General features: G+C 34.4%; 1 protein-coding gene across 1 annotated transcript in view; it reads left to right on the top strand.

The window, feature by feature from the left end:
* The window catches only part of LOC144980014 (spectrin alpha chain-like), a 35,679-nt gene that overhangs the window by 6,446 nt on the left and 7,360 nt on the right, over positions 1-21,873 (top strand). Inside the window, exons 4-23 of the mRNA XM_078927450.1 lie at positions 619-763; positions 1,274-1,390; positions 1,987-2,051; positions 2,888-2,987; positions 3,901-4,049; positions 6,405-6,594; positions 7,201-7,304; positions 8,136-8,377; positions 9,747-9,922; positions 10,241-10,345; positions 10,948-11,057; positions 11,888-11,986; positions 13,186-13,306; positions 13,942-14,063; positions 16,257-16,494; positions 17,070-17,229; positions 17,961-18,040; positions 19,137-19,331; positions 20,274-20,405; positions 21,397-21,576. Coding sequence (XP_078783576.1) covers positions 619-763; positions 1,274-1,390; positions 1,987-2,051; positions 2,888-2,987; positions 3,901-4,049; positions 6,405-6,594; positions 7,201-7,304; positions 8,136-8,377; positions 9,747-9,922; positions 10,241-10,345; positions 10,948-11,057; positions 11,888-11,986; positions 13,186-13,306; positions 13,942-14,063; positions 16,257-16,494; positions 17,070-17,229; positions 17,961-18,040; positions 19,137-19,331; positions 20,274-20,405; positions 21,397-21,576 — 2,830 coding nt within the window. The remainder of the gene's footprint in view (positions 1-618; positions 764-1,273; positions 1,391-1,986; positions 2,052-2,887; positions 2,988-3,900; positions 4,050-6,404; positions 6,595-7,200; positions 7,305-8,135; positions 8,378-9,746; positions 9,923-10,240; positions 10,346-10,947; positions 11,058-11,887; positions 11,987-13,185; positions 13,307-13,941; positions 14,064-16,256; positions 16,495-17,069; positions 17,230-17,960; positions 18,041-19,136; positions 19,332-20,273; positions 20,406-21,396; positions 21,577-21,873) is intronic.

The raw sequence follows: 21,873 nt of genomic DNA, 5'->3' as shown, positions 1-21,873 counted from the left end.
AACATGGACATATATATATATATATATATATATATATATATATATATATATATATATATATATATATATATATATATATATATATACATACACACATATATATATACACATATATGTATGAATGTATATATATATATATATATATATATATATATATATATATATATATATATATATATATATATATATATATATATATATATTTATTTATGAGTGTTGGTGGGTACTCGTAGGTACGAAAGTGCTCGATAATGATGGTTAGAGCTAATATAGAATGCAAATTGTCACTCACATTTTTTTTGAGTGACAATTTGCATTTTATATATATATATATATATATATATATATATATATATATATATATATATATATATATATATATATATATATATATATTATATATATATATATATATATATATATATATATATATATCATTTCAAATTCACAAAACCAATATAATAACACAAAAGTATATAAAATAAATTCTAACAAAACGTGTTTGCTATAATGAAAGAAAGTAAACAAATTGCCATTTAGTCATAGAATAATTCTTATAAGCTGCATTGCACAAATCAAACCATGGGAAAGTGTGTTTCATTCATTTATCTCCTTTAGAGAGGTTGATGTGACGAAGGATCGGATCAAAGAAAAAGACAATGTCCTCAACAATGACGATTATGGCCATGACCTTGCAAGTGTTCAGGCTCTGCAGAGGAAGCATCAAGTTCTGGAATTGGATCTCGCTGCCTTGGGGGACAAGGTTAGAAATAATGTTGGTAGCATTGTTAACCACTTAACTGTCGTACTCTGGAAACACATATATCTAAAAATTTGGCCGGAAAACTCGTCCTCCAGATTTCGTTCCATTAAAAGACCCTCATCTTGGCAAATAGTCTCAAACATTGGACCTCGAATGTGCGCTATCTGTTGTTTCTGAGTTGTATGTTTATAATTTTCGTATTATAATGGATGTTAAACATGATTCTTAGTTCTTCTCAATTGAATTTATCAAGCTTTTCTTTTTCCTTCCGTGTAAGTGTCTATGCTCTACAGTTGTAAACGAGAACAGATTTGACAAAATATTTATAAAACCATCACTCCGTTATAAATTACACAAAAAGCTATTCTTCCATTTTTCTTATAATAATTATTCTTTCCCATTATTGGTCTTTTGGTGTTCTAATATATTTTAACCACAAAAGTATGATTTGCTACTTTGCAGCATTGTTTCAGTTTTGATAATTGAAATTTCTCATTTTCCTTTACAAAGGTTCGTGAGTTAGACGAAGCAGCCAAGCATTTAATGCAGACCTACCCTGACCAAGCTGAAGAAATCTGTGAACATCAGACTGAGATCAATGGAATGTGGACTTCTCTTAACATAAAGGTGAAAAAAATTGACCTTCGCTATTTTGGAAGTGGCAGAATAAACTATTGTTCTGATAATTAAATAAAGTATTAAGACACAATACTTTTATTGTTCTGAGAATGAAATATAATATTACAACCCAACAACCTCATTGTTAAAATCCCAACGATCTTATTGTTTGAGAATGAAATGAAGTATTAAAAACCCAACAATCTCATTGTTTTGAGAGTTGATAGTTGCTAGAGATGATTTTGGTGTTGGAGACGGAATCTATAATTTAAATAATTATCATACTTCGGTTAGGTTAATATGTCTTATTGAAGAGATTGAATATCTAGTTTCTTTAAATGAAAAAAAAACAAACTTTCCTATTTTTAATTATTTTGACCATAAATTCACTTTTGGGCGTCAGGCACACCCCAAAATAATATCAGATTGAGTTATATTCTATGTAATTAGAGAAGACATAAAAATTTTAGACGCTTAATTTGAAAAATGAGTGCAAGTTAATGTCCCCAGATCGCCTGAACCTTAATTAGATTTACGAAGATAGACTTGAAACGAGGTAAAAGTTTTAATTGAGAAGCTATATCTCTATTTGTTCTTATTAACAGGCAGATGCCAGGAAAGAGAAGTTGTCAGACGCCTCTGATATTCAGAAGTTCTTCGGTGATTTTAGGTGAGACTATAATAATTATATGAAATTATATTTTCCTTTTTTGTCCAATTTTATTTTCTATTACGCGGCCCCTTCTAGCACAGACATTGTAAGAATTTTGGTTTGAAAATGTGTATAACATGAAATTTGAACTGCATGAAGTGGAGATCTGTTTCTACATAATCAACAGGAGGAATAAATAAAGCATCGTAAAGTTTACAGTGAGTATAATAACAAGAAAATGAACTAAGTTTAGAGAAGTGCCAGAGGACAACAGAGTATAAACCATTTGCGGCGATTGGGAATCGAACCCACGGCCAGAGTGTTACTACGGCACCTCCACCTGGCCGCGAGAGGGTCGCTCTACAATGTGACCCATTGTCTCAAAACTGTATTATGTCGGGATGAACACGATGTTATAAAATCACATTAAATTGAATCTGGTCAAAAATTGGAATGATCGCTAATTGGCACAATAAAATATGGTATTCATTCTCCTCAAAAAACATTTTAAAAAATCAACCCAAGTCTGATATTTCTGGCTATAAATTCAATTTTCAACATCTTAATCATCCCGACATAATACCGTTTTGAGATGAGGGGTCACACATGACGTCATTCACTTCACCACCTATAAAATGTGGTTTCAAACTCAGTAACAATCTTGTGTCCCTCTATGGACTGTTTGAAGTAATGATGTCAAAACACAAACACCACGAAAGTTTATTGGCAAGCAGCAGTGAGCAAACTGAAATTTCAACATGCTCTGTATAGATGTGCGCATTATCTTAAACCTGTTTACCTATCAACTATCCATCCATCCATCCATCCATCCATCCATTTTCCCAACCATCTAGAGATTTGACAAGCTGGATCAACAGTATGATGACATTGGTATCCTCTGATGAGTTGGCCAAGGATGTAACGGGAACTCAGGCTCTCTTAGACAAGCATCAGGTGATCATTTGGGGAGACATAACATTCTTATTTAATCAAAATATGCTGCTTGAAAATTAATCCAAATTAACACGAATGTGGAGAAATGTTAAGTTAAAAAAAATAACAAAAGACACATTTGTGTTTTCTTTTCGGGTTTACTCTTTATCGAAACAAACATGTATGAAGATGGAACGTGTTCTGGTTTTATTACATCTCAATTTCAATTTGTAATAAAGGAGTAAGCTGAAACGGTTATAGGTAAGAAAAGTGTGATGTCAAAAAACTGGTTATTGTTTCATTAAAAGTGTAAAACTACTCTTCTGAAGGACTGAATGCAATCTCTGGTTTCAGAGTGATAAGGTCTTATTTTCTAGTCTAAATATGCTGTCAAATAAAACCACCCATCCTCGCTCCCGTAAATCTTAAAATTTGCCTATACATCCTGCTACTGAAATAGTTATGCCACTTTATGATTAAATAATATGTAACACATTCATTACATACACACTTCCATTGAGGAACCAGAAAAGTAAAAGGTGTGACATCACAAATTTTCTTCCCCGCTTTCCTGTCTTGTGTATTATTGAAGTTTAACCGTTCCTCACATCCGTCTTCATCTTTGTTTATAGGGCTACAAAAAATCCCGTGACTGCACCCGGGGTCGATCGTGGTTCCTTTTCTTGTGAAGAGAGTGCTTTACTATCTGAGCTACCGGGACCCTCGAAGGACACAAAGCCGATCAGTGATTGTCACCTATACGATAAATGAACTAGCTCAACAACAATTAACTCTTTAACAAGACCTTACCGTCCGACCGCGAGGCATTTTGGAAAAGAGATGTATAGTAATGAATGACGTAATTATATCAAAGATGTATTGATATTGTTCTATTTTTTCTTCTTTCTCTTTTGTTTTTTGCCTTTTTCTTCAGGAACATTTCTCAGAAATAAATGCTAGAAAAGGTATCTTAAAGGCCTTTGATTCCCAAGGTGAACTAATGTGTCGGAAAGAACATTACGCCAGTGATGAAATCAAGCAAAGGATGACAGAAATGGCCAATTTGAGACTGGAACTAGAAAAGTAAGTACTCGGAATGAGTTCTTCTAAAAATAATAATGCTGAAATAATGCTGAAAACTTATATAGCGCTATAACTTCGAGACACCAGACTCTAAGCGCTTTCTAAGGGAATCCATTCTGCATTTCGGTTATCATCACACTCTTCTGCATCTATTATTTAAGGTAGAGGATAAGATTTTTGAATAATGACACAATCCGTATAAACTTGTCAAATTAGCAAAATTCAGAATTAAAATTTCAATATATTAGCACACGTAAGTAGATAACATATTGAAGTGTTAAAAACAGTTAGAATTTCCTAATCTTTATAATCTTTTTTTACAAGATGGTAATGAATACAAGCTTTGGTTAAGTTTCTCAATCATGAAATTAATACTAATTTTCAAATAATCACCCAATACCCGTAAGCTGTTTTGTTACAATTCTTCCCTTTACAATTATTTTTAAATGATGATATTTTCAAATAATATCAATTAGCTGTAAGATTTTATACTCTTGATGTGTTAGTAATATATACAGGGGAAACTCTTGACTTTAGAAAATGATCCACTTAACAAAAAGCTATAAAAGTTTTAAGACAGCCAGCAAATTCAGCGAATTCGCCAAAAAATCATCATTTCCTTATTTCTAAAGATAACAGGTATTTTTATTCCTTGTCAAAACAATCTTTAGATGAGACTCATAGCTTAGATGAAATTTTAAATGGTAGTGTGATTCACATAACGTTACGAGGATCACTCATGTATTGATCCCCATAGTAACATTCTAAAACTCTCATAAATATATATTTTTTTCTATTGCATGCATTGAATGACTTCAAACTAAAACATTGATCAGTTGTAAAGGTATATTGGCTTAGGTTTTATCGGCGAAGAAGAAAGAGACTTTTTGATCTGCTGTATATTGCTTCCCCGCCCCAATTTCCCCTAATACAATGAATATGAAGAAAATATATGTATTTACGCAGTTATTTCCCTTGTTTAATATAGCTGTAATAGGGAAAATCTAAGACCTTAAACCGATACGTATGATTGATTGCCAGAGTGGTTCTATAGAAGATGGGTTTTGAATGGGTCTTTGTAACCTGTATGCAAATTCCCATGCTTTCATCCCGAATTTGCACGGTTTTAGCCTAATTCCCCCTACTATTTGGGGACAGGAACTAACTTAATTTCTCTTCTTTGCAATTCTTCCTTCATTTTCTGTCTGTAATGGTTTATGGGTCCTTACATTTATCTTATTCTTTTTGTGACTCATTGTAAGACCTCTTTTTACGTCAACTGCTCCAATTTTTATTTTTTCACTTTGTGAACTAAATGAATTATTAAAACAAACAACTTCCCATGTATATTATACCACCAGGATTCTGCTATTACGTCTCAATCAAGTCGAACTTTTTCTCGTTAAATAAATCAGAAATTGAGCATTGAGCTTTTATATAGAGCAACATATCTTCTAAACGGGCTCAAAGAGCTTTACAAGGGGTCCCTGGCCAACAGCAACATTCAACATTTAAGACGGGACATGACGCCTGTTAGGCGATAATACACATTTATTTTGTTTTTCGGACAGAGACAACGCTGTTAAAGGCCAGGTACTCATTTTACACCTGAGTACGGTGGGAGAATGTGAGAAAAGAGCCTTCTCCAAGGACTCAACTATGCGCCGAACAAGGCCCGAACCCAGGACCTTCCGAACCGAAAGCGAGTGCCATACCACGTAGCCTCCCTAATTGGTATTATACCATGCCCAAATTCCTTTTCCGTGTCTGTTTGGGAAACGGTAGCTGAGGATAGTGGTCCACATTACACAGAATGCCCCTAATGAGGATTTTTAGTTCTTGTATAAAATCAGCTCCATTGAAAGCATGTCACATGTCACATATTTCTCTGACAATTTCTTAAAACTAACAGATTTTATTCTAAGAAAAGTAGTTTTTAGAAATTGCAAATAACTGGCTTTCAAATGTGAATGTCATTAAAAAAAAACTTGAACATCTATATAGCGGGCAACAAACGTGTTCAAAGCGCCTTACAATGGATCCCTGGCCAGCAGCAACACATAACAAGTAAGACAAGAAATGACGTACTGATAGGCAATATTACAATTTTTTTCGGACAGAGAAAAAATACTGTTGATGACCAGTTACTCGTTTTCCACCGAAGTACTGTGAGAGAATATGAGTAAAGAGTTCTTTCCAATGATGCGCAGCTCAGAGCAAGGTCTCGAACCCTGGAACTTTCGATCCGAAGGCGAGTGTCATACCAGACCGCATAGACTTACGCTAGCAAAACGGATAGTGAAAGTTTAGTTTATGTTTTGTTCTTCATTGGAGATGCTTTATTATCTCTACTAGAACCTGGGAAAACAGACGCATAAAGCTTGACCAGTGTCTGGAACTACAACTATTTGACCGTGACTGTAAACAAGCTGAATCTTGGATAGCATCAAAAGAGACTTTCTTCTTTGGGGACACTTCAAACGGCGACAATTTGGAGATCCTAATTAGGAAACATGAAGATCTCGAACGCGCCATTAATGCTCAGGTAAATAACAAATCAAAAAGGTGCACAAGTTAGAAAGAAAAATGCAAGAAAAAAACCATCCCAAAAATCAATCTACCTCAACCAAAAAGAACAATAAATGATGTGTGTGACTCGCTGTTTCAAAACGGTTTATGTCGAAATGGTTAAGATTCTGAAAAAGTAATTTTATAGAAAATATATGAAACTTATATAAATTTTGAATGTTTTATTGAGGGGACATTGACAAAAAAGATTTTTTAAAAAATCGTAGCAGTAAATATACTTTGGGCATCTGTTTCATTCTTAATTACATAATACCAGGTTGAGGTGCTGGGTCACATGTAACCAGAGAGGTGAGATTATTGCCCAAGCATTTTAGGCTTAACAATTGTCTAATCTGGGCTTTTAGTGAAAACAGAGTAAAACACAAAACATATATTCCATGAAGAAATATCTAGAAACTATTTTCCATAAGTCTACTTTTATAGTGCAAGTCAACTACAAGAAACCCTTTTTTTATCTTTTGCAGAATTTTAATTCCAATCAGCTTTTTTTAAATCATCATTTATATACAATGTGCTCTTCAAAATTGTTTTATTAATATTATTTTTAAATTGTAACTTCCAGGAACAGAAGATCAATGCACTTCAGAATTTGGCCGACAAGCTGATCCAATCTCGTAATTATGATGCCAGTGCAATCTCTGGACAGCAAGACCAAGTTCTAAGCAGGTGAAAGCGTCGATATGTTCAACTTGTAATAGAAACTTCTACCATTCTTTGAAAAGGATTTATTATTATAAGATAATGGCACTGACAATCGCAGCGAGAGTGTCATGGAAGATAATCATTCAGATATTCAACTTTCTCAGATGTAATGAAAAAAACATCTAATTCAACTTCGACCAATTCAAAGTTATTCAGTCTAAATTCAAATTAGGCAAAGTATATGCTATACCCCCACTCTCCTAAAATAATTTTAAAATTACATTTACACGTTAACCAAAGTTTGGTTAGATTTAACAATTTATAGAGCTATTTTTCCAATCAGAGCAGTTATTTTCTGGTCAAGGTTTATACAAATGTCTTTTGTGGCCCTTCAATTTAGCATCAAGTACTCTACAATTAGCTCGACCCCTGTTAATCGACGTCATTTATCTATGATTTGCCACCCTAATGTTCTGTGTGGCCAAAAATAATGAACTAAAAATTGTTTGGAACTAAATTTCTCCCTCTCTTCCTCCTCCCTCTCTATCTGTTTCTCACCCTCCTTCTCTCTCACTTACTCTCTCTCACTCTCCCTTTCCTCTCTCTCTCTCTCTCTCTCTCTCTATCTCTTTCTTTCTCTCTCTCTCTCTCTCGCTCAAAAAGTCATGGAATCAAACAACGTCACCAATTGAATTCGTTTCTTTTGTATGTGCCTTTTTAAAAGTTAAATGTATGTAACATTAATCATTAAACGGCCAAATATCAAAACCAAACATGCAATATTTGTTCATCAAATCATTGCCAAACTACCCCAGTCTGCCAACTGTAACCATTTCATTTCTCTTTTTCCACCAGTTGGGCCAATCTTAAAGACATTCTCAAAGAAAACAAATCCAAACTCAGAGAGACCCAAACCATCCAGCAATTATCACAAGACGCTGATGAGATGGAAAACTGGCTCAAGGAGAAACTCCAGATTGTCACGGACGAGTCTTACAAGGACCCAACCAACACCCAGAGCAAGTATATCAAACACCAGACATTTGAAGCCGGAGTGTCAGCAAATGCTGCCAAGCTGAAATCTCTAATGGAAACTGGTCAGTTGAAGTATTTTTCATTAATAAAATTTAATGTTTGTCTTCTATTTCTGGGGGAAAAGTAAATCCTGATTTGGGTGATTTGTTTGTTTGCTCTATATTTCACCAACAAGGACATCGGGGCGAACCTTTAAAAAAGAATTTCGTATTAAAAATTAACAAATAATTAAAAAACAAAACAAAAGTTAATTCAAGGATTGAAATAACAGAAAACTAAAAATGTAATAAAATATCTCTCTTGAAGTGACTTTTAATTTTAATTCGAAGGTAGACATCTATATTTATGGCGTGCCTTATTTTAGTATTCAATAGGACAGCATGATATTAATACTATGAACATTGTGTTGTTCTCTGAAGGGAAAAAACCCGCGTGTTTTATAATTTTGTCCAGTAAACTCGCCCTCAGAAATCGGTCGATTGAAATTGTCCCGCTTGGCCAAAAATAAAACTCTCAACCTTGGGACTTTGCAGTTAAAAGAGTCACAATTCCAAGTCAGTGAAACAAATTGTAGAGAAAAATCTTTAGGAGTCCTGATGTGATGGATATTCTCATAAAGAAGCCAAAGCTATTAAAAATGAATATCATTAATAATGAAAGATACATTTCATTAAATTACATAAAGAAGCCAAAGCTATTCATAAAATGAATACCATTAATAATGAAAGATACATTTCATTAAATTACATAAAGAAGCCAAAGCTATTCATAAAATGAATACCATTAATAATGAAAGAAAACAGTTGTAACTATTGACACAATTCGGTATTAAGTTGGGTTGAACCACATATCAAAAATGAATTGTCAACTGATCAGATTTATTATGATTGAAGAATTCTACAAGGTTTGAAATTACAATCCTTCTCTGCAATAATATAATTAAACTTCGGACGATTTTAGAAATATAAATTCAATTTTCAATAAACCGGAAGTAACACTTTTTGAGTCTATGGGTCATTTTTGGACTTCGTGGCATTGTGGTCTTGTGGTATGACACTCTCTTTCGGATCGGAAGGTCCTGGGTTCGAGCCTCGCTCGGCGCATGGTTGAGTCCTTGGAAAAGGCACTTTACTCACATTCTCTCACCGTTCTCGGGGTGTAAAATGAGTAACTGGCCGTTAACAACGTTGTTGGAAAAAATGCCAAACAGGCGTTTTACATGTTACGTGTTACCGTTGGTCAGGGACTCTTTGTAAAGCGCTTTGTGCACGTTTATGGATATTAGCACTATATAAAAGTTCAAGCTTTCTTTTTTTTTCTTTTAAAAAAGCATTTGACACAGAGTTCACCTCGGGGTCAATGCTTTTTCAAAACAGGAATGACCCCTGATGATTTTTAATTTTAAACGTTTTTGATTTCTAAACCTCTTAGGTGAGCGTCAACCTAAGGAACGTAAGGATGCTTTTGAAAATCGATTGTCGTATCTACGGGACATGTTGGAAGATCTTACCACCAAATCTGCTGAAAAGAATGACAGATTAAAGGAGCTCATGAGGCAACAGTCGTTCCATGTTGGGGTCAAGGTTGTTGATCAAAGGTTTGAAGAGGTGAGTAATGTTGTCACCTATTGGGTACTAATAATGATGATAGTTGTAGTGAGGGTGAGGGTGATGATGATGATGATGGTGATGATGACGACGACGACGACGTGATGATGATAATGATGATGATGATGATGATGGTAATGATGATGATAATGATGATGTTGCTGATAATGATGGTGATGATGATGATGATGATGATGATGATGATGATGATACTGATGGATGTGATGATGATGATAATGGTGATGATGACGACGACGACGACGACGAAGACGACGACGACGATGATGATGATATTAATGATGATATTGTTTTCACCAGATGGAGCAAATATTGACATCTGAGGACTGCGGCAAGGACTTGGCATCTGTCCAAAACCTGGTCAAGAGACACCAGTTGATGGAAGATGATATCTCTGCCCTTGAGGTGAGGCACTCTTTGTTTTGTTTATATTTGAAAGCTTTTGTTTGTTTTTTTTTCTTGTTTTCCATTAATTAATTTTGCACATTTTCCATTCAATCTCTTACAACTAATGCTGTTTAAAATGTATACTACGTGCTGATAGTTATCGCTCAGACGATAACATTACTACCACCACCACCACCACCACCATTACAACAACAACAACAACAACAACAACAACAACAACTACTACTACAACTACTACTACTACTACTACTACAACAACTACTACTACTACTACTACTACTACTACTACTACTACTACTACTACTACTACTACTACTACTACTACTACTACTACTACTACTACTACTACTACTACAACAACAACAACAACTACTACTACTACTACTACTACTACTACTACTACTACTACTACTACTACTACTACTACTCTACTACTACTACTACTACTACAACTACTACTACTACTACAACTACTACTACTACTACAACTACTACTACTACTACTACTACTACTACTACTACTACTACTACTACTACTACTACTACTACTACTACTACTACTACTACTACTACTATAACATTTTGCATTCATAATACAGGACCTCATCAAAAACTTAAACATTCAAGCAGGCAAGTTTGTAGACGCTCAAGTGTGGAACACAGAGAGCATTTTGTCAACAAAGCAGACACTTGACAGAAGATGTGAAAAGTAAGTCGTAATGAATACAAGATTTGACCTTTTTTTACCCAATAGCAACTAAACGTGCTAAAGTTGCTTTTCACCAAGAGTGCAGAATCGGCGACGTAACCCATTCTCAGAGTTAATCGCTTTCGTTGTTCTTGTCTGCCGTTCTCTAAAAAACGTTTAAAAAGATTATCGCCAGAAAACTCGTCCTTCAAATGGTAATCGATTATAATGACCCTAATCTGGTCAAAAACTCTCAAATCTGAGACAGCTTTAAAACGTGATCTTTTCAGAGTACGGCAGTCTTTGTTTGAATGGCTAGATCTTTGCTGTTTGACCCAGTTGATTTATAAGCAGAATTATTATTTAAAATAAGATAAGTCTCGATGTCAGCCTAAAAAAACGCAACTCTGCATCGGATATTTTAACCAGTCAACTGTCGTACTCCAGAAAAAACACGCATATATTTTAAAATACGTCCTTCGAATACCGATCGATTTAAATGGCCCTCATCTTGACAAAAATCTCACACGATCCACATGTTTGGAATTTCCAGGTTTGAGAAGTTTTTGCCAAGATGATGGTCATTTAAATCGATCGATATTTGAAGGACAATTATTCTTGCAAAATTTTTAAATACGTGTTTTTCCAGATAACGGCAATTAACTGGTCAAAGATATGACCCCACGTCTCAAACAACGCCATCCTCTCCGTCTGAAGTGACCCATTCATCGCGTTTTGTTGACAATGAGGACAACAGAAATGTTCACATGGTTTGCCGTTGTAATTTTAATTGAAGCTTTATTTCATTCTCTCCCATTTAATTTCTTTTTTTTTTCCATTTCAAACTCCAGGATCAAGGATTTAGCAGTCCACCGTCGTCATCGTCTGAACAAAGCCAGCACATATCATGAGATCTTGAAGGATGTTGAAGAGGAAGAGACTTGGATCAAGTACGGTTTTTATTGACCTATTTAGTTTTAAAGATTCCCTAATTTTAATGAAGCATGGTATGTAGGGCGGAATGGGAGGGGGGGGGGGGGTTGGAGTGGCCGAGTGGTTAAGGCATTGCAATGTGACCCGGAATGTCCCGGGTTCAAACTCCACTTCAGGCACTTTCGTTTTTTTCCTTGGGCAAGGTTGTTAACCTTCAATTTGCTCACTTTGGACAATATGTGTGATCTCTGATGACATCAGACATCTTGTTTGATGGATTTTCTACATTCCCTCATGAAATGCCTTGGTGACATTATCCAATGGTACCGTTGTGAAAGGGCGTATTTTTAAAAAACGGTACGTAGAAAAAAGTTATGATGCATCACCTTTGTCCTTTGTATTATTTTTTTTAATCATAGGAGTTCGGGAAATATTCATCTCCCGCACGCATCAGGTTTTACAAGAAAAATAAAAGAGTTTGACGTTTAATGATTTTTTACTCAAGAATTTTCCATGTTTTTATCTGTATTTTGATGTTAAATAAATTTTCAACTGTTGCTATAAAAAAAGGATAAATTTTAATGATAAATAACACGAGTGTAGTCATTGGAAGGGTATAAAATGTTCTTGAACTCTTACTTTCGAAACTTCGAACTCGTCCCCAACTCTCGTAGTGATTTATTTATTACTTTTTTCATAAGGGAAACATTTATTTTGGACAATTTTTATCAAAATTAAAAATGTATAAGATTCATTATTCTGAAGATAACATTATGAATTCTATGGCTTATAAGCATATTAATTTCTTTATAATGTATATATTGCGTGTCACGTATATTGTGCGCCAAGAGATATATTGTATGGGACAAGTTCTATATAAATTGATAACATTATTATTAGGTAATGAATTAACAAATATTTTATCGATCTCATTAATATATTATAAATTCAATCTGAGGGAAAGTCTTTAAGAGGGCATTTGTTGAAATTTGACACGAGATAATTCAAGTTTCACCAAGAGAGCAGCGTCACAAATTGAGTAAAGGGGTTAAGCTTTGGGGTACGTTTATGGTATTGAATTATATCATGCTTTTAAAATGCTTAAGACTTTATCTGAATTCGAATCTCATTCATTAAGCTTAAAACTCAATTTTAAGTATCATAGTTTCTGAGCATCTGAATGTTTTGATAAAATCTCAAGTGTGTTTTTTTTCAGAGAGGAGAAATTTCTGGTTAGTTCAGAGAATTTTGGACATTCTCTAAAAGGAATTGAAGGACTGAAGAAGAAACACAGCAGGCTAGAAGCTGAGATTGAAAACCACCAACCCGTTATTCAGGTATAATAATAATAATAATAATAATAATAATAATAATAATAATAATAATATAATAATAATAATAATAATAATAATAATAATAATAATAATAATAATAATAATTATTATTATTATTATTATTATTATGATTATTATTATTATTATTATTATTATTATTATTATTATTATTATTATTATTATTATTATTATTATTATTATTATCATCATTATTATTATTATCATCCCAGGGAATTTTAAAAGAAATTGTGATAAGCACTATTTTCATTGTCATTCTTTCACTGATGCATTAACTTTGTGCTAATTAAATGCAAATCGCTATCCATATAACTGTGTCTTCGCTAATCTCTCAAAGTCCTCTTTAAACTCTGTGTGTCGTTAGGTAGGCATTATTTTTATGTGCCTCACCATACGACACAACGCTAGACTACTAAAAATTTGAGCGATATTCTCATAATGCTGTCCTTTGTTTCTTTTTTTGTTTGTTTGTTTTGTTTTGACAATACTGGGACAAATGATCAGCTTTTATCACTTTTTCAATCAATAACCACACTCAATGTTTCTTGAATCTCCCAAAGGTTGATACAAGTAACCAATCAGTCATTGGCTCCATAATTTTTGTAGGTTTTTTTTTTCAGGCTTTAAAAGAATCTGTCAGGAAACTGATAGCGGAGTCCGACAATGAAAACGGTGAAATTGAGACAAGAATTGAACAATTGGAGGCCAGCTGGATGGAACTGAAAGAGATGTCTACCACTAGGTTCGGGGAAGATAGTCACTAATGTGTTGGTGATATCATTAATGAATTGTTATTGTCAACAATAATTTGGACATAAGATGTGATACTCAAGACATTATTATTATTGACGAAATGCCTATACGTGGTATTAAAGATATAATGGCTTGAAATGAGACATTTTTGTTTGGTTTATTTTTTACAATTAAGGTATCATAATGCGCTGAATATTTAATGATAATGAAAAGGTTGCTGCTTGAAGCTCAAAGGAAAAAAATAACGATAAGTTAAGGTAAATAAGCAATACTATAAACGATGTTATTGCTCATTTACCTAAGCTGCGCCATTTCAACACTTCTCATTCGTCTTTAGTGTTTCTTTCATTCATCGTGTTTTGTTGATTAACCCTCTCCTTACCAACCATAGGAAAATCGTCACATTCGTTACGATAAAACCAACATTTTTCTTATTCAAATTTCTCTTGTACATCATAAAATTTATAGAAAATGAACAGTGCGTTGTAGAGCATGTTTTGCTAAAGAAATTATTTATCGCTGTTACTTACTGCTATTATTTTTGAGTGATAAAAAATCTATTTTGTTTGTTTGTTAGATGTGAAGTTTTGGGGAAAATCCCGAAAACGGCTGGTAAGGAGAGAGTTAAGGTGAAATCCGAAACATCCACATTATCTGTCTTCGTTCAATAAATTGAAGCTTACATTTTATTACTTATCGTTATCTTTTTGAAATAAAGATAACAATATAACCTAAGTCTCACATTTTTCATTATAAATTCAAATTTCACAATGTAAATCAACACGACATAATTTCGTTTCCAGCCTATGGACAACAAGTGTTGCCTTTAAATAGGATTCAATAGTCTGATGTCACGTCCGCCCAGCAAAGAGCAGCTTGGTTCTAAACAAAGAAAATCGGTACTATTTATTCTTCATGCTGGCTAGAACTTTTTCACATGTCATGTGATCAGAATGTGTAAAAGTCAAAACATGATAAGATTTATAATGTTTTTCTCCTCTGGATGCACTTTTATGCTCGTCGAAGTATTTTATAAGGGCGTCCGCCATTGTTCCGATAGTTTAGAACCAGTTACTAAGTTACTATACGTCATTACGAGGGAAGTGACGTCACGACTGTTGAAGTCTATTAGTGGCGGAAACAAACGTTGATTCACCAGTTTTACTTGCATGTGTTTGGGTGGCACTTTCACCCTCAACAAACTGTGTCGAAATCTGTACGTGTTAGATATAAACATGCGAGAAATTATCATCCCTAAAAAATCAGCCTTCTTTTACTTGGGTTTTGAACTTCAGACTCTCTAGTCGCCGGAGTGATGTGCTTAAATTTGAGTTCCAATGTCCAGTAAAGGAAGGTTGCCTATTTTATGAAATGGTTTATTTCTTGTATCCTTCTATCTATTTTTATATCATTAGCAATCAGAATGAGCAATATTGAAATTTTTATATTATACCCTTAATTTTTTTTTGAATATTGATATTTTCACTTTTGCTCTCATAGAAGGTGATGTTACCGAGTTGTTAAGACATTGCACTGTGATCCAGGAGGTCCTTGGTTCGAGCCTTTGCTTTAATCTTTTATCGAGTTGGATTATCAACCTCCAGTTTGCTCACTTATTAGATAATCTGGATGATTCCTGGTTATTTCAGACGTTTAATTTTTTATTTACATCGAGCCGTGGAACGCCTAGGTGACGGTATCTAAAGATACCACGCGCGCTTAAGGGTGTAAGTTTATTTGTCTCGCAAGATCTGATGGACGTTATTCTATTTCCAATGCCATAAAGAGTATTAACACCCAGTTTAAGTGATACTAGGCTGCTAGAAGCTGTGGACTGTAAAAAGTAATAAACAAAAATGAATATAACAGCTTTAAAAAAGAACAAAATACTAAACACGGAACGTTTCGGACTCAAAATTCTTCTTCTGCCAACAACAAAAAGCAATAAAGACATAAATACATTACTAAATTCCAGATAGACGACAGAGAATTTTAAGGTCCTTTCTGTAGAAAAAATCTATGTCGTCTGTCTGTAATTTAGTAATGTAATTATGTCTTTATTGTTGTTTTTTTGTTGGCTGAAGAAGGGTTTTGAGCCCGAAACGTTCCGTGTTTGATATTTTGTTCTTTTTTGAAGCTGTTAACCCATAGTTTAAATATTATTTACCCACTTCATCAACAGAAACGGAAAGTTAGAACAGAGCGATGCGTTCCAGCAGTTCAAGATCTCCGTGGAAAAGGAGGAGTCATGGATTGAAGATCAACTGAAACTGCTATCTTCGAACTCGAACGATCTGGGAGATCATTTAGATGCTGTTTCAGGACTGTTGTCAAAACATGAATCACTAGTGATTGAGTTACAGACCCATAAAAACAAGTGTTCTGACATCATGAATGAAGGGGAGTCTTTGCTTAAAGCGGTGAATACGTATTTATAAGTTTTAAAATCCCGAAGTAAACACTGTTATTACAGATCCATTAGATCAGTATTTTTAAAGATGTAAAGGGTCTGAACAAGTGTGTATAAAACGTGCCAGACAAAGATAGAAATGTAATGGTAGTTCACCTGACCGGTAATCAGAAGGTCCGAGGTTTGATCCCCAGTCGAGGAAGACTGATTTTTGGGATGGTTGTTTTGCCTTGTATTTTTCTTTATTGCTTTGTCTTGCACCTTTCATACACACTTGTTCAAATCTTTATCTTATACCGGTGCCTGCTCCTAATTTCTCTAGATGAAAATGGTAAAAACCAAAGAGAAAAAGGGTGTATCAAACAAATAGAAGTGTCATTCTGTCAAAGAGAGAGAGGGAGAGAGAGAGAGAGAGAGAGAGAGAGAGAGAGAGAGAGAGAGAGAGAGAGAGAGAGAGAGAGAGCGAGAGAGAGAGAGAGAGAGAGAGAGAGAGAGAGAGAGAGAGACCTTTTACTCCAATTGACCGGGTCTCTCTGACAAGAAAATCTCCTCATTAAAATTGTCTAAAACTTTATTTTGTTACAGGGTGACCATAGTGCTGACAGTATAAGTCGGAGAATCCGAGGACTGGAAGAAAAGTTGAAAGAATTGGAGTCTGTCGCCACTAGAAGGAAGTCTGCCTTGGGAGATAACTCTGTGTACCTTCAGTTTATATGGAAGACGGACGCCGTCGATAGCTGGATAGGTAAATGGCGTTTTTTTATTTTTCTAATTCAATTTATCTCATCAAAGGCTTTGTGAGCAAGCCTTGATTTTGTTAGAAAAATACCGTAATCTTCTATATGAAATTCAAGGCTGGTCATTAAAAAAAAAACTAATAAGATATGTCTTATAGCACTTAATTTTTTTAAAATTGAGATTTTATATAGAGCAATATCCACCAAATGTGCTCAAAGCCCTTTGTCTTATAGCAGTTAACATAGTCTCCTTATAGAACACTACCAGACATTATCCAATACGTCAAACCTTTTATTTGTTCATTTTTCCACTATCGTCGAATGACGATTTTTAGTGTTGGTGGCGGACAAGGAATTGGGTAGAAAAGCTAACGATTTTGATCCTCTATTTAGATTACTATCAAAGCTTCTTTATGCTATAGAAGCTTCCTAAAACATTACACGCATCAAATACAATATTAGGATTGTTTTGAAATCAGTCACAAGCCAAATCTCTTACGTCAATACATCTAATGTTAATCTCAATGTTTACCTTGACTTAATTCCGTCTTCAAATATTAACCGATATGATAATCAGTTATTGGTCATAAAACATTGCAAACTTTTTTCCCCACTGTTTTAATAAATATTCAATCAGTAACACATTTTTGAAGTGTTTTAGACAATTTCTTCAATTTCTTAATTAGTACATGTTATACTGTTTCTACTACATGAATTCAATTTTTAAAAAAATCTACAGCCGACAAGGAAACCCATCTAAAATCTCAAGATGATGACAGGGATCTCGGGACAAAAGATGAGACCTCGTTTAAAAAACAGGTAATACAAGTTTACAAGTATCTATGTGGTTTAATCAACTGTCTTCGATTTATGGATGGTAAATCAATGATAAATAGTTTATGAAATATTTCACTTATTTATTCACTTAAGCATTTGGGCTCCCAATCTGCTAAGTGGTATATCGTGAAAAGGGTTGGTAAGGAGAGAGTTAAAAGACCCCATTTTTCTCTATTTCTCTTTCAGAAAAGCAACAGTGTGACAAAAATCGCTTGGTCGACGGGAGTGTGATTAATCTCTCCCTGTGTGTCTCAGCAAATTTAGATTATCCTTTTTAAAAATATAATCATTTTCTTTTACTGGTCTGCAAACAGCTCACTGTGAAAGTTTGTTGAGCTGCCATAGACGATTTTGATTCATGCAATCACATTACACAAATAGATTTCGGTGGCACATTTGCAATTCCAAAATAGAAGAAGAGAAAAATTATGTTAATTAAGTTCAGGTTAATTTTGCTAAATTTGTTGATGTAATTTGGGCTGATGACTAACGAGCATAAATGCATGACTCTTCCTTAGAAGATGGCGAATACCAGATGCAAATATCTATAACGGTTTTCAGAATAGTCTTTTAAATCAGGGAAAGACTTTATGGACACCCTGTATATTGTTCATTGTTCATTCTTTGTTTCGTTGTCCCATGGTCAATGTCCGATACGTTCATGATTTTATTTTCTCATCGTTCTTCATCGGAGTCTGTCTGATTAACAATATTCTTCTTCTTCTTCTTCTTCTTCTTCTTCTTCTTCTTCTTCTTCTTCTTCTTCTTCTTCTTCTTCTTCTTCTTCTTCTTCTTCTTCTTCTTCTTCTTCTTCTTCTTCTTATCATTATTATTTTATTATTATTATTATTATTATTATTATTATTATTATTATTATTATTATTATTATTATTATTATTATTATTATTATTATTATTATTATTATTATCATTATTATTATTATTATTATTATTATTATTATTATTATTATATTATTATTATTTTTATCATTATTATTATTATTATTATTATTATTATTATTATTATTATTATTATTATTATTATTATTATTATTATTATTATTTGTTTACCTCAACAGGAAAGGTTTGCAGCAGGTCTGGCAGCCTTTGAGAAGGAGGGAATCTCCACCATCACCACCCTGAAGGATCAACTCCTGTCTGCCAAACACGAGCAGACACCAGCTATTGAGGCACGATACAACGCTGTCATGGCACGTTGGCAGAAACTCTTGGCCGATGCTGATGACAGGAAACAGAAATTGCTGCAATCTCAGGTATTCTAATTATTGAGTGAATGCTTTTTGGACGTAAATTAATCAGTCCATCGGTCAGTGACCCGAGTAATAGCATAGCCATCGTTAAGTTATAGCCTGACACTGAAACCCAAAAAGACTGGCATTTTGACGTCATTATTTGGTTTTTGCACCGCCTAGTGAGTTGTCGTTGGTAGTGCCCATGGAAACAATTGATCCCATAGGTTGAACTATTGAATACAACTCACGATTTGTTTTCTTTTGTTGCCAAAGACTGGCATTTTTACGTCATTTTTTGGTCACTGTCAGACTATAAGTTAACGATGGTGACGATAATAGCCACATGAACACATACATACGTACGGACTAGTGACGCAATATTCTAACAGTTGTGTAATATTAGTTTCGTGCATTCGCAGAAATCATCAAACCTTTAAAGGTGTTGCATTTATAAAAGGAACGAAATTGACGTCACTCACCCAGTTGGAATTAATGAGATTTTTTAGACAATGTCACAGAACCCAATTGACGTCAGACATAACTAATCTGAAGTTTTAACTGTCGACATATTAAAAAACAAAACAAAACAAAACAAAACAAAACAACATTGAGCTTTTATATATCGCTTTTATGTATCCACTAAACGTGCTCAAAGCGCTTTACATAGCGATCAACAGCAACAAGTTTCATATGGAACGAGACATGACGCCCGTAGGCAATATTACATTTTTTTTCTGACAGACACAACGATTTGAACGTCCAGGTACTCTTCACCTGAGTACGGTGAAAGAATGTGAGTAAAGATCAATTTCCAAGGACTCAACTATGCACCGAGCGATACTCGAACCCAGGACTTTCCGATCCGAAAGCGAGTGTCATACCACATGACCACATAGCCGCACAATAAAACAAGTCAGTCATTCTATTTTTATTGAAGATATGCAACTATTTTATTCTTCACAGGACAAAAACCAACAGATCGAAGATCTATCTCTAGCATTTGCCAAGAAGGCGTCAGAATTCAACAGTTGGTATACAAGTGCCGAGGAAGATTTGACAGAGCCTGTACATTGTAAAAGTGTAGAAGAGATAAAAGTGAGTGACTCATTACAACACACAACTCTGACAATTCCTACTGTTTCATTTTGACCACAACCCTTTTACTTCATATACGTGTCAGTACATGACATAATCAGTAGGAAGGCGAAAATTTTGGATTTGCATTCTTTTGCATTTTCTGAAAAAAATATTCTCCCAAAAGCATTTTAATCTTTATTTGAAGTAAATCAGGTGATTTTTCATGAAGTTATGGTCAGATGTATAAGAGAGGTATCCAGCAACTTTTCTCAAATTTCATACTTTTTCAACTTGACAAGCTGTAAAAAAATATTTAGAAGTGAAATTAAGCTTTGATATTTCCCGAAGATGTACAAATGTTGGTTTAACAATTTATGACAAGAACTCATTTTTGATAAAAATAGACCTTCTAACTAAACTTGGCAATATCTCAGTTCAAACCTTTTCACCATCCGACTGATTATGTCATTCACTGTAACATAATACGTGACCAATCCTCACAAAACAATATGATAAAAGATGAATTTTTTTCCTTTAGGGTCTATTCCAAGGGAAGACGGGAATAACCCAGGCGTTAGCCACAGTGCAGCGCCGAAAAGTGAGCTAGGTCTAGGATACTTGCTCCATGCCTCACAGCAAGGCGGGTAGTTGAACTCAGTATCTTTTGGGTAAGAAGCAAAGACCATATTGATGAGCCACGCGAGCCCCTAAGACGTGAAGTAAAATAAATGTCCTCATTTGATTGAGTGAGTTTTGTTTCTAAATACCACCCCCCCCCCCCCCCAAAAAAAATCAACAATAAAACAAAAAGCAAACATAACAAAAATAAAAAACCCCCAAACAAACTGGTATCTCTAAATACTGATCATTTTTAATTTAAATTGACTTTACTTCATCCCGTTTATTCCGATATAAAAACCAAATGACACGATGGGTCACATATTGAGAGTTAAGAATTACTCATAACTAGTCAAATAATCTTAAAAGTCTATTATTTTCTTTGTTCTAGGTTTTGAAAGAAGCTCATGAACAATTCAAGGCATCACTGAGTGCAGCTCGTGATGACTTCAAGTCCCTGGAATCTTTGGACACCCAAATCAAGAGCTTCAAGGTGGGACCCAATCCCTACACCTGGTTTACTATGGAGGCACTGGAAGAGACTTGGAACAATTTGCAGAAGATCATCAGGGTAAATAAGATCGCTCATCTATTTATGTGTAGCTCTTTCTGATAGCTCTCGGTAGCTGAGCATATTCTAAAAAGAAAAACGAGCTTTTATAGAGCGCAATATCCACTAAACGTGCTCAAAGCGCTTTACAAGGGGTCCCTGGCGAACAGCAACATTTAACATTTAGGACGGGACATGACGCCTGTTTGGCGATATTACATGAGTACGCTGAGAGAATGTGAGTAAAGAGCCTTCTCCAAGGACTCAACTATGCGCCGAGCGAGATTCGAACCCAGGACCTTCCGATCCGAAAGCGAG

Source organism: Berghia stephanieae, chromosome 9, assembly GCF_034508935.2.
Source record: "Berghia stephanieae isolate SIO BIC M18660-M18661 chromosome 9, UCSD_Bste_1.3, whole genome shotgun sequence".
Classification (NCBI taxonomy): Eukaryota; Metazoa; Mollusca; class Gastropoda; order Nudibranchia; family Aeolidiidae; genus Berghia; species Berghia stephanieae.
Note: the sequence above shows the minus strand (reverse complement) of the source record. Positions and strands in the feature narration are given on the sequence as shown.